Source organism: Pelmatolapia mariae, linkage group LG17 (genome assembly GCF_036321145.2).
Source record: "Pelmatolapia mariae isolate MD_Pm_ZW linkage group LG17, Pm_UMD_F_2, whole genome shotgun sequence".
Lineage (NCBI taxonomy): Eukaryota > Metazoa > Chordata > Actinopteri > Cichliformes > Cichlidae > Pelmatolapia > Pelmatolapia mariae.
This window is the reverse complement of record NC_086242.1, coordinates 20,380,984-20,393,384: the sequence shown is the minus strand read 5'-3', so window position 1 is coordinate 20,393,384 and position 12,401 is coordinate 20,380,984. Positions and strand designations below refer to the sequence as shown.

Below are 12,401 nucleotides of genomic sequence, written 5' to 3'. Positions count from 1 at the left end.
TTAAAGAGGGGTTGCTGGAGGTTGCTGGCTGTCTCTAGGTAAACTCAGTCACAAAAAGGGTTCTTTCAGTTTGCATGGAATATGCAGATTTGTCTGCAAATACTCATCGACTACCCACTGAGCGTTAGTAAAACTTTAAAGAAGTGCGACAGAAATAGAAACCTTCACCTGTTCACCTTCAAAGTAAAAGCTGTGCCTCACTGCTACAACTAAGAGATTTCAAGGGCACAGCTTTTATTTTGAAGGTAAACAGTCTCGTCAGTGTCACTATGGCTTGGACAGCAGACGTATCAGCAGGTCTTCAGGTGTATCTAAACTGGTATAATTGGATCAATGTGCATTTCCAGAACATGCAACCAACCAACAAACCAACCGCTGTTCTGACGGCCGTCAAAGAATGGAGCCCACTATGTGGAATATTCATGTAATTTATAGGTTTTCACTAAGTACAAAGTGATGTAGAACACCTTTTGTCTTTTTAATATCTTATAATATCTTAATGCTCATCACTTTAAAACAACTGAAAATACCTGGTACAACTCCAAAGTTAGTCTAAATGGTGATTTTTTTTTGGGCTCAAGTCCTAAAAACACAAAGACCAGATGTAAAAGACATTACCGGGCCGCGATGCCTCCCTGCCGCAGGTTTGAAACTCGAGGCTTCCCATCTTTGTCGATTCCTCCTGAAACTGTCAGCCCGAGCGTCGTCCCCTCCTTCTTCATCAACTCCACCACCGTGCATCCCCGAAACTCATCTGCAAAAAGGGACATGGGATGAACTGAATGCTCTTCCTCGCCATTAAGGATTTTTTTCTTTTCTTCTTCCAGTTAAAATTATTCCTATTTGCTTTTTCTTCTTCTTGACTGCACAGCTTCTCCTCTCTTTATTTAAGGATGGAGAAATAAATAATAATCTGGATAAAAGGAGAAATGAAGTCATCCTCTGTTCTGTCATCCATCTATATTTCATCAAACAGATGAAATATTTAACAGAGAGAGAGAGAGAGAGCGAGAGAGCAGGGCGGGTATTTCAGATCAGACCTGCTACGATGGGTTGTGACCAGTTATCAGGTAATGAAACTGAAAGCAGGATTTTATTTAAATATTGTATTTTAATATTAATCAGGTTCATCTTCTTTCATACAGGCAGGATTAAGACGATCAGTCTTTGGCAGTGACCATCATCGTCTCCTCCTCACTCATCTTCCTCCTCCAAAGAGGCTTTACAAAAAAAAGCAGCAGCGCCCTTTTCAACTTTTCGAATACGCCATCGCTGACTCACACTCGGAAATAGAAAACCCTCAAATCTCTGATAAAAAACCGAGATGAACAAGTTTCCTGCAGCGGCGGCGGTGTCAGCAGCGGAGGGGGGGTGTGGGGGGTGGGTGGGGGGTGCTTCTTGGAATTTAACTTCACAAAGCTCCAGTTAGCTTTACGCTGAAGGAAGCAGCACAAAGTTTCCCTCAAAGGAACAGAGCTTTGTTAAAGCTGCGCTATTTCAGAGTTTAACATCAGGAGTATCTGGGCTAGGAAATCCAGACTGTATATGATGATTTAGCCTCTACGATATCACCCACTCGTTTCTACAATCTGTGTTTACAAGCTTCAGTGTTAGAGCTCTGGTGTTTTTGGAGAAAGAAATGACCATATTTGAAGAAGAAGAGGGTGCTAAGCTTATCAGCTAATATTGGTTAGTTTCATTTTTAAGGGCAGATACCAATGCTGCACTGATACATTTGACCAATCACAGTACACTTATGTCCCTCAAAGTCTTTCTAATCTAGCAAAGGCACCCACTTATACTAAGAGCTGAGGAAAGACCTAAAACTGAAGTTCTGACGACTACGATATCATCCCTAGGCTGTCTCTGACGTCAGTCTGACGGCTCTCCAAATCATTGATGTAATTTTTATGCTCACAGAATTTTTGATTGTGGCACAAAGACATCACAAGTAGGACACCAGCTCCAGGTGGGAGGAGATAAACTGCGACTGCAAGCATCTTCCTGTTCAGGTCACAAAATGGGAAACATCAGCTGTTTCTGAGCGTGCTCTATTTTCAGCTGTGTTAATGAGCTCAGCTGGTGGATTCAGACACTTTGATTATAAAAATGTTTGTTACCTGGTATACTCTGCCTCCTGATGGCCAGCGCTCCATCTGGAGGTCGCGACCCGGCGGAGTGTTTCGTGTACGGCCCTTCATCTGAAACACAAGGAGACATGCAAGAATATTACAGACTGGATCCAGACTTTAACTGGTTCCAGTAGCTAGAAGTAACGCCTCATAAGGCAGGTTCTTTTCAATAGTTTGGACACAGTGGCTCTGATGGCATATAAACCCCCATCATCACCTTGCACTGACTCCAAATCTCCATTTCCTTTTCTAGAAGGTACCAGACCTTTACCATTTACTCTAACTTGTTTCTAACCAGATCTAACTGGATCAATCGGGTCCTTTGACTAGTTTTAAAGCCTTTCCTAAAAACTGGTTAAATAGTTGGGATTTTTTGACAGAATGGTTACAGACCTTCCTCAATATTGGTATCTGACCTCTACCATCTCATCAACATGGTCTGTTTGATTGGTTTGGAGACTCCACTAGTGTCTGTAATTGGGTATAAACCTAAACCAATTTCTTCAACTGGTCTCCAAGCTCAGATTTTTACTCTTAGCGACCCTTACCAATTCAAACCTACTAACCAGCCCGGTTTTTCTGACTTGTTTTTAACCCGTAGAAACAGCTCTAGCTGGACATATACCTCACACAAAATCATGACATGTTTCCAAAGTTTTGGTTCTTCAAAGTGATTCTAAACTATATCCAGTTTATCAACCGTGTACCTGGCGGTACATCTAACTGGATATATTCCACAACTGTCCCACAAACTGGTTCTGAGGTTCTACCAGTTCTCATCACTGTTTTTAAATGCTTTCACTGCCCCTACATTCAAAAAGCAACTAGTTCCTTTAATTGAAATGGAGAAGGTTCAGTTCCTGGTCCTAAAGTGTTTAAGAGGCTTTAATACGTCATGGATCCAGACTAAAATGGCAAACTGGTTTTCCTTGACTGCTTCCTTTAGCAAGCTCCAGTTCAATCAACTGGTTTTGGAGACAACAGGAGAGTTCAAAAGTTCCTCCAACAATTTAATTTAAACTATACAAATATACAACCAGTGGCCGTTTCTGATATAAAAATTCATTGGTTCCTTCAGCAGGTTCAAATGCTCCACCAATTCATCCAACTGGTTTCAAAAGTCAAGCTGTTCATCCTTTAACTATTTTTCAGTATCCATTATGTTCAGAAGCTTAACCAAGCTTCCTTTAACTAGTTGTGAAGCTCTAAAATTAAACCTGCTGAGTTCTGACACAGATTACCTCAGACAGTATCCCCACACCAGGCTCCCATAATGCATCTGTACTCACCATCATCATCAGACAGTGCAGAGCTTCCACCACAGAAAAACATGTCAGGGGTGAGCTAAACAGCGAACACGTTAGTATGCTCGCTTTCAGGTTCTTTTACTCATTATCATCGTCCAGCAAAGCTCTGAAGGAGATTTCTCCTGACCACTGGTGTGTCTTGTTCTCAGCCTGAACAGCTGCTGAGCAGTCTGTCAACTCATGAATAAAGAAGCCACAGCCAGAGAGAGGTTACCTCATCAGCACAGCGACCAATCCCTGTGGAGAGCGGAGGTGGTCCAGCTAAGTCTGCACCAATCTCAGCAGCCCACCGGGAGATCCCGCCGGTGATGTCATCACACTAAAAGCATGATGTCATGTAGATATATCTGGATGGAGTGGTTTGACTGTTTATTCCCAGTTTACAACAGGTGAGACTCCTCCTATCATCTACTGCACCTGACACCAGGTACAGGCTTGAACAGCATTTAATCAAACCCTCTTATTGAATCTGGCGCTCCACCCGAAAGAGGGGAAAACTCGGGAAGACACTCATATTGCCTGTGAAGTGAATTACTTCTATTATTAATTAAATGCTAATCCTCAGTTTTGTCTCCTTTTTATTCCTCTTTAGTGTGGTGTTGTTCTATTTTAGTTCTGCGTTCGGCTCTACTTTATGTCATTCTAATTTATTCTAATCTGCTCCGAATCTGTTCTGTTTGGTTCCAGCAGCTGAGCTCAGAAACAGAGCGAGGCCATTACGTTACATTCACCTCCTGAATATAACCTGAATATAACCTACCGTGAACCCCAAACCTCATACCAAGTCTTTATGGTAAAATCTTACTCGGGAACTTCCTTTTGTTCCCAAAAAGAAAGTCGAGTCCCCACAAAATGAGCATGCAAACAGAATTAGGTCCCCACAACATGAGTAATACACGCACACACACACACACACACACACACACACACACACACACACACACACACACACACACCATAACAAACTGAAGATGAAAGCTAAGCCTCCTCCTCCTCCAGATGTAGGACAGCAGCAGCAGCAGCTCATTTTTTCTGTCTCCATCTACAGTGCAATCTACATATACACACATATACTGGATAATACTACATTCTACACGCTGCGGTATCTCCTGTGACACACATGCACACAATCTTAGCTCCTATTACCGAGCTGCAGTTCTTTAAACGAGGTCACGCATCATCTTTAAATGTCAAGCATCTGAAACCAGCATTTCAGTCCAATCAGGGAAGAAAAATACGAGTAGCTGTGAAATGGTACATGTAAAAAAAAAGACTCCATGATAGCAACAACAACAATATTGATAATAATAAACACATCCTACAGGCAAGACAAATGCAACCAGTCAAATGTGTCTGCAGAAATGCCCACAGCACTAACAGTCAATAAGGAATAACTAAGCAGCTGCAATAGAAATGCAAATTACACACCACGCCACCTACAGGCAAGACAGGTAACAGTAAAAATTTATAAATGAAAGGGCTCAAGAGTAACAATAATAAATGCGAGAAAACTAAGAAAAACGCACAAAAATATACATGTTTTATACACAAACGTCTGCAAAATTATATATATATATATATATATATATATATATATATATATATATATATATATATATATATATATATATATATATATATATATATATATATATACACATACACACACACACACACATATATATGTAATAAAAATCATAAACAGCTAGGATGTGCAGTAAACAGCAAAACAAAACTGTATATCATGTTACTTAGGTAAGTAACAATATTAAAGGTAACTAAAATGACAGCAATAAAACTGAAAAATCAACAATAAAAAAAAGAAAATGTTAAAAATAAATGCCACTTACAGGTGAGAAATGTACTGTATTTGAAAACGGAGATCTATATAAAGCAAATGTGTTTAAGTCCTTTCAAGAATTCAAGGGGTTTAGCAGAAAGTGAATCATGGAGATATTTACAGCTAAGGAGCTGCATGAAAAGTACAGCAGTTATCGTAAGTAATAAAGAAAACGCATTATCATCCTTTTTAAATCTGCCTCAGGAAGCTCAATCAGCATCAGTTTTCTATAAATACATCCTTTGAATCACTGGTGGCAAAGACTAAGGAAGTCTGACATGAAATATGAAACAGACAGAATATAAAGGCAGGTGCCCTTTTCCATTTTCTGCCTCCACTAAGTTTTTGGAACCACTGTCCAAATACTAGTACTTAAAAATTGTATTTATCTATTATCATTTAATTTATTATTTCTAAAATAATATTTTAAATATTTTTTTCTCCAATTACCCAGACTGTAAATATGTGTTTTAGATACTTTGATGGAAATGAAAAGATTTATAAAAATTTGAGTTACAAAACTAAATAAATAAAACAATAAGTGACGATGCATTAGCAATGGTAAATATTCATATATAAAAATATCAACAATAAGAGTATATGAGAGTATATGAGGTTTACTAGATTTACATATTGTTTATTAATACAATTCAGACTATTCTCTTGACTTTTTTTTGTTAATTATTTTTAGAAGATAAAACATTTATTGACACATCTCTAAAGAGGAAACAATTATCAAATTAATAGGAAACTTTTTGCTGAGATTAACTGTTAAATTTCCTAAGCATAAATTATCCTTTTCTTTTTTTAATAAGTGAATTTTCCCAGCCTTATAATTTGTCAATATTTTATTTTATGTATTTATTTTTGTACAAGTTTTTAAACTTCCTACCTCCCGAGCACAGACGTTGTTTTACTTTTAATTAAAGGTTTATGCACATGTTTGGGTTAATTGTCTGTACTGACTGCACAAAGTGTTTTATATTTTACGTTTTTAAACATCTTTTAATGTGCAAATGAGCTGGCACCGCTAAATGAACCAAAATGTTTTAATGGCATTTTTACTAATTATTTAACTTTTACGCATCAACAAATTTAATTACTGCTGTAATTCTCTGTACAATTGAGCAGATGTTTATTTATTCAGATAATTCACATGTTGGCTCTCTACTTTGATATTTAAAAACCTGAAAAACATGGATGTTGAGCCAAGCTCATGGATTTTTAAAATAAACCTCTTCCACTTACATTCATTTACAAAACCTCCCAAAGCTAACATCTGAGGTTTTACAGCCACTAGCTGAACTGTGTTTTCACTTGTATAATTAATATCCACTGAGAGCTGGAGCTCAATTTTTAATTATTATATTTATAACGCTCCTCACAACACGTTCAAAGATTTCTCCAAACACTCAAACTTTCAGCAGACCTTGAACAGAAGTAAAATCTTCCAAAGAAACAAATAAAAACAGCAGAACTATCAAAGGAAAACCGGAGCTGTGAAGACTTTGAACACAGCAGGTGTAAAACTTTCTTTGTCTGTATGATTATCTCAGCGCAGGAGGTGTCATCGAAGCCTCGTGTAATTTACTGGGAAAGGAGGATTCCAGCTCCTCCAGATTAACTGGCTTCCAGTTGAGGACAGGGCTCGGCATGTTCAAGTGTTCCTTGTTATTTCCATAAATAAGAAAAATCAAAGAGGCTGGGTGGACTCCAGAGTCAAACCCAACTGTGTGAAGATAACACTCTGAGACCAGCCAGGTTTCCTCCATGTCTTCTGCTGCCAACAAACTGAACAAACTACTCCTGCAATTCAAGAAGAGTCAAACTTTCCTGGCTTTCAAGTTGAGGCCAAACAGTGGCTGCTGAATTTCTCTGAACTCCTTCCTCAAGATGTGGACGTCAGCGACTAAAGCAGCTTTTTGTCCTTTGTCACCAATTTATAAGCTTCAAATATGTGAACCTCACAGTTTATTTCACCTGTTTATGAAGTGATGGAGCCCCACATAATTTAGAAACTGGACTTCATGTTGTGTTAAATAAGACCTGAAACTACTGAATGAAACCATAAACTGATCAGAAAAGCATTTACTGAGGTTGTAAATGAAGCCAGGAAAAGGTTGATTTTCTCATAGACGTCAATACGATCAGACTTCATATCAGAACCAAAGCATTCACCACTGGTGGCAATTAGAAAGAATGCAGATTTGCTTTACTACCTCATCACTACACCATTTTTATATATACAGCCCATGGTATTACAGACTCTCAGTACTGATACTGTTATTATGCTGGGTATAATAGTATCACTAAGTATCAGGCCCACCTAAAGATGGAATCAGAGTGTAAGGAGTTCTTCTGTCAGATAACAGACTAGCGTGGATCCAGCAACAGGTTTGGTGAGTGTATCTTCAAATAATTTAGAGGTTTTAAGGCAAACTGAGCTGCTGCAGAAGTAAACCACACTTTCATCTGGTATTCTCACCTTCATCCACATGATACCCAGCATTTTCTACAGATTTACAATTAATTTGTGTTTGTGCACAGCAGCACATCCTCCTGCAGGTTTTGCTTAGACCAACTTTTGAAAGCGGAACAAGAGCTACTGTCACCAGGTGCACGTGGAGACAGGGGAGATACAGCTTGTCTAATCATGAGATAGAGACCCTCTGGAGAGGAAGTTGAAGAAATCGAGGCCCTGTACAGCCTGTTGGTGGGCAACACTAGGGCCAGCAGAAAATAAACTAAAAATAAAAGTGAAAGATGGTCCAAGGATGACAAATGGAGCAGTAATCAGAGGCGTCTACAGTCAGTCCCTCATCCCATGGACGGACTTAACCTCTGTTGTCTTGAACCATAGATGGAGATGGTAACCAGTTTTCCACCTGCTGCATTTTCTACTTTGAATCTAATTTAGCCTGGACCAGATCATCAGAGTAGAAACAGCAAATACTGCTTATAGCTGCATTTGGAGTTGAAGTGTACTGGAATGCAGGTTGAGAGACTGAGTTTACTGTAGTAGCACAAATCCAACTTGTTCTGATTGGAGCATCCATCTACCTCACAGTCCAAGATGCTGGAGTTGGAGTCTATTCAACAAGGGGACAAGAAACCTCCTCTCGTGAACAAACTCAAGGTTAAATGTCCACAAGCCCGCTCAGGTCTGAGTAGGTAAATTTGATTATTAGACGGTGACCACAAGGGTCCGTGACTGTACACATGTTAGCCTCTTTTTTGAGCTCTAAAAATTTAAACTATAATGCACTACAGGCAATGGACTTCAAATAAACTTGAAAGAAGTGTAACAGGAATGACTGCTCGGCTGTCAGGTCCACTAAGAAATATAAACAAGGCTTCCACCATCTTGGACTGCAGCTGGTTACACAGTCACAGAACTGATATCATCAGCTATAGTTCAAGAATGGAGACAGAGTTTGTCTGAAGTTTCTGAACATCGAGGACCGCCACAACAGCAACGTACAGCTAGTCAGCAGCAAACCACAAGTCGGAAAGGGCAGCAACTTTTTCTTCCAACGTGGGAAAATAAAAATAGCAGAGCAACATTCTCCTAATGCCATTCTGTAGCTGAGTTACAGGTCAACTGTCTCAAACTGAGACCGCCACAACAGCAATGTACAGCCAGCTAGTAGGGAAACATGACAGGACAACAACTGAACTTAACTTAAAATAAGGAAAACTAGATGGTTCAGGGATGAAAAATTAAAAACAGCTGTTTCTATAGTCAGTAATCCAGAGAACAAACTCCAGATCAGCCGTCTTGTACTGCAGCTGGTGACGCAGTCCTTGTTCAGCTGAGTAACATGTTAACCAGCTCTCCACCTGCTGCAGTTTCTGGTTAGAGTGGCCATGTAGAACCACAATCACCAGCTGTGGTCTACAGCGGCAGACACTGAATCCATCTCACCAAGGGAGGACAGACTTTCCGGACATCAAGGACCGCCACAGCGGCGACTTGTGCCGCCTGCTGGTAGGTAAATACAAGACAGAAAAGGCAGAAGCTTAACTTTTAAAATATGATTGGGGGACTGTGCATGGAGGAAAGATAGATATATTTTTTTTAAAAAATGCTCAAATGAGTCATGAAATCTAATTGATCAGCCTAAATTGATAAATAAAGTTAGACGCTGGAGCCGACAAACACCTGAAGCTTCAAACTGAAGGAATTTCATAATCCTGATCGCTCTCTCAGGCTGTGCCTGCCCTGCTTTCTCTTCCCTGTTAATACAAACCATGAATATTACATTCATGAAAACAGGACCCCATGCTCGCTCACTCACTCACTCACTCTCTCTAAGGGTCTCTCGCCCCACAGCAACCTGCAGCCATCGACTGAATGAATCCATCAGGAGATCATTTACATCACCACACACACACACACTTACAGCCAGCGTTGGTCATAAACAAGCCACTCTCTCTCTTTTCAATGTCAGCAGTTTACAGCAAATGTCTCTCGACCACTCCTGCATGTATGTTGCACATGAAATTCTGCTCCATCACACACACACACATCCTCTCTCTCTCTCTTCCTCCCAGTGTTCCTCTGTGTCTCTCTACCTTTGTTCACCCTGCGCAGGATCTGGCAGCGACATTTAAACGACACGGCGATCATGGTGAAGCCGAGCCGAGCGCCGCCTCCCCCCCCAGCGCCATGCAGAAGACGTGCAGCCACCAAAAAAACCCTACACCTCCCAATCCTCTTCCTCGCTGTCTCGTCTGCAAACGACCAAATGACCGACGACCTCCTCCTCAAACAGAAACCATCATCGAGGCGCTTCCTGACGCTCGAGAGAGAGGGTGGGAGGGGGGGGGGGGAGAGAGAGAGAGAGAGAGAGAGAGCGCTGCAGATGTGAAGCGCCTCCATAAAATCAGGGAGGGGGAGGGTGGAGGAAGAGTCTGCGCAGATGGGAGGATGAAGAGGAGCGGGAGGAGGAGGGGAGGAAAGAGGCTGCCGTATCTCTGTGCTGGTTTGTAACGTGTGTTTGTGCAGCCGGAGGGAAGGAAGGAAGGATAGATAAAAAGGATTCTGATGTGCGACTGTGATAAGGAGACAAATGGAAGATGGAAAAAGGGACCTGAAGAAAATTATTAAAATTAAAAATGGAGGAACAAACATAAAAGAACAGAAGGAAAAAAGCAAAGAAATAAGAAAAAAGGAAGGAGACGAAAAAGGATTACACAGAGAGAGAAAATGAGAGAAGAAAGGGAGGTCATATTGAAGGAGATTAAACAAAAAGTGGAAGGATGGAGGAAAGGACTGAAAAATAAGGGAAGAAATAAGAGAAGGAAAGGAGCAAAGGTATTAAGAAGAAGAAGAAAAGGACAGATAACAGGAAGAGAAAGGGAAGAATTGAAGGAGACAAGGAATAATGGAAGGAAGGGAGGGAGGAAGGGATGTGATAAAAGGAAAGCAAGAACATTAAAGAAAGAAGGAAATAAGGGGAAAGAAACAAGGAAGCAAGCAAGGAAGGAAAGAAACAAGAAAGGAGATGGAAATAAATGAAAAGAAGATAAAAGGAAATAAAGAAGGATGCAATAAAGGATGGAAGGAGACAGAATGAGGAAACAAAAAGCAAAGGGAACAAAATTAAAGTAAGAAAAGGAAAGAGGGACTGAAATGGATAAAGAACAGCAAGGTTGGAAGTCAGCAAAACCGGAGGGAAGTAAATGAGAAAGTGAAGAAGGAAAAAAGAAAAGCAAGGAACTGAAACATAACAGAAGGAAGCAAACAAAAGGAAGTTTGAAAGGAAACTAAGAAGGAACGGAATGAGGAAGGAAATGGGAAAGTGAAGATTTAAATAAATAAAAAGGAAGGAAATAAGGAAAGTAAAATGGTGAGTGAAAGAAGGAAGCATGAAGTGCAAGGCAAAGGAAAAACACTGGGCCTTAAAGTGTTTCTGTGGACATCAGCTTGTGATGTGAAGACCGGAGTTTAAACCCTTAAAACTGAAAATTTCATCACAGGAATCTGAGTCTGCATCCCTCTGGCCACCGCCGCAGTTTTCAGGAGTCAAACAGCAACAGATTTGTCTGCAGGAGGAGCGAGGTGACGAAGATAAACCTTTAAAATCGCTCAATGGGGAGCTGTAAAGGTACTTTAGAGCCTTCCCTTACCGCTCAGCATACGCAGCTGGTCTGATTTACGTGATATGATTGGTCAGCTCCTGGGGGGCGTGTCCAGTAGCAGGTAGTGAAGTGGTCAGACATGTAGGTCAGTGTTTCAGATGCAGATTATTCTGGATTAGTGTCAGTGTGCGAGTATTAAAGGTATTAACAGTGATGTTACCATAACTGCAGTGAATCCGGCTCAGTGTGTGTGTGTGTGTGTGTGTGTGTGTGTGTGTGAAACAGACACACACAGTTATTATATCAGGACGTTTTTGTTCATGTTATTTCCAATGAGGCATGCTGCTGCTGATCTCTGCCGCCTCCTGCTGGAGACACTGCAGCAGCACAACAGCAAGAACTGCAACATGAATTGATTTAGCTTTTTATAACAAACAAACTCATGAAACACAGAAAAAAAAAGAAAAAAGAAAAACCACAACAGCCACAGGACGAGTGGAGACCCTCTGTGATGTGTTTTAGTAATGAGAAGAAAAAAAACAAAGGACACAGCTGAATATCACGGATATCATTTTTATCATCTATACAAATAATATCTCTGCTCCAGGGGCTGTCACTGGACTTACACAGGATCTGTCACCTTTTTAAGGGTTAGGGAATGAGTGAAAAGGAAAAGGGACAGAAAACTAATAAAAGGAGGGGAAAAAGGAAGGGAGAAAAACCAAGGATGAAAGGTGAGAAAAAAGGAAGGAAGCATAAGAGGGAGAAAGAAGAAAGAAAATAAATAGGAAATGGGAGAACACAAGGAATGAAATAAAACCAGAAAACAGAGAAGGAAAGAAAACAAAAAAGGAAAAAAGGGAATCAGGGAGGGAATTAAGGCAGGGAATAATACAGTGAAAAAAGGAACAAAATAAGGGCATAAACGGGCATAAATGAGGATGAAGAAGAAGGAAGGTGAAATGGTCCTTAGTTTGGAGGGTTTTTTACGCCATCGTCTTTCCTCTGTAGAAGTTTTTAAGCTGTCAGGAAACTGAG

General features: G+C 40.3%; 1 protein-coding gene and 1 pseudogene across 10 annotated transcripts in view; both read right to left on the bottom strand.

Annotated features, from left to right (window-relative positions):
• The window catches only part of LOC134615929 (NACHT, LRR and PYD domains-containing protein 14-like), an 851,239-nt pseudogene that overhangs the window by 531,479 nt on the left and 307,359 nt on the right, over positions 1 to 12,401 (bottom strand).
• The window catches only part of grip1 (glutamate receptor interacting protein 1), a 67,436-nt gene that overhangs the window by 23,344 nt on the left and 31,691 nt on the right, over positions 1 to 12,401 (bottom strand). For 8 of the 10 annotated variants that reach the window (XM_063460728.1, XM_063460729.1, XM_063460725.1 and 5 more), the window contains exons 2-3: positions 2,121 to 2,201; positions 619 to 754 (exon numbers count right to left, since the gene is read on the bottom strand). In XM_063460728.1, coding sequence (XP_063316798.1) covers positions 619 to 754; positions 2,121 to 2,201 — 217 coding nt within the window. Of the gene's footprint in view, positions 1 to 618; positions 755 to 2,120; positions 2,202 to 9,854; positions 10,071 to 12,401 lie in introns of those variants that run through there. The other 2 variants (XM_063460727.1, XM_063460734.1) reach the window with 1 other exon arrangement.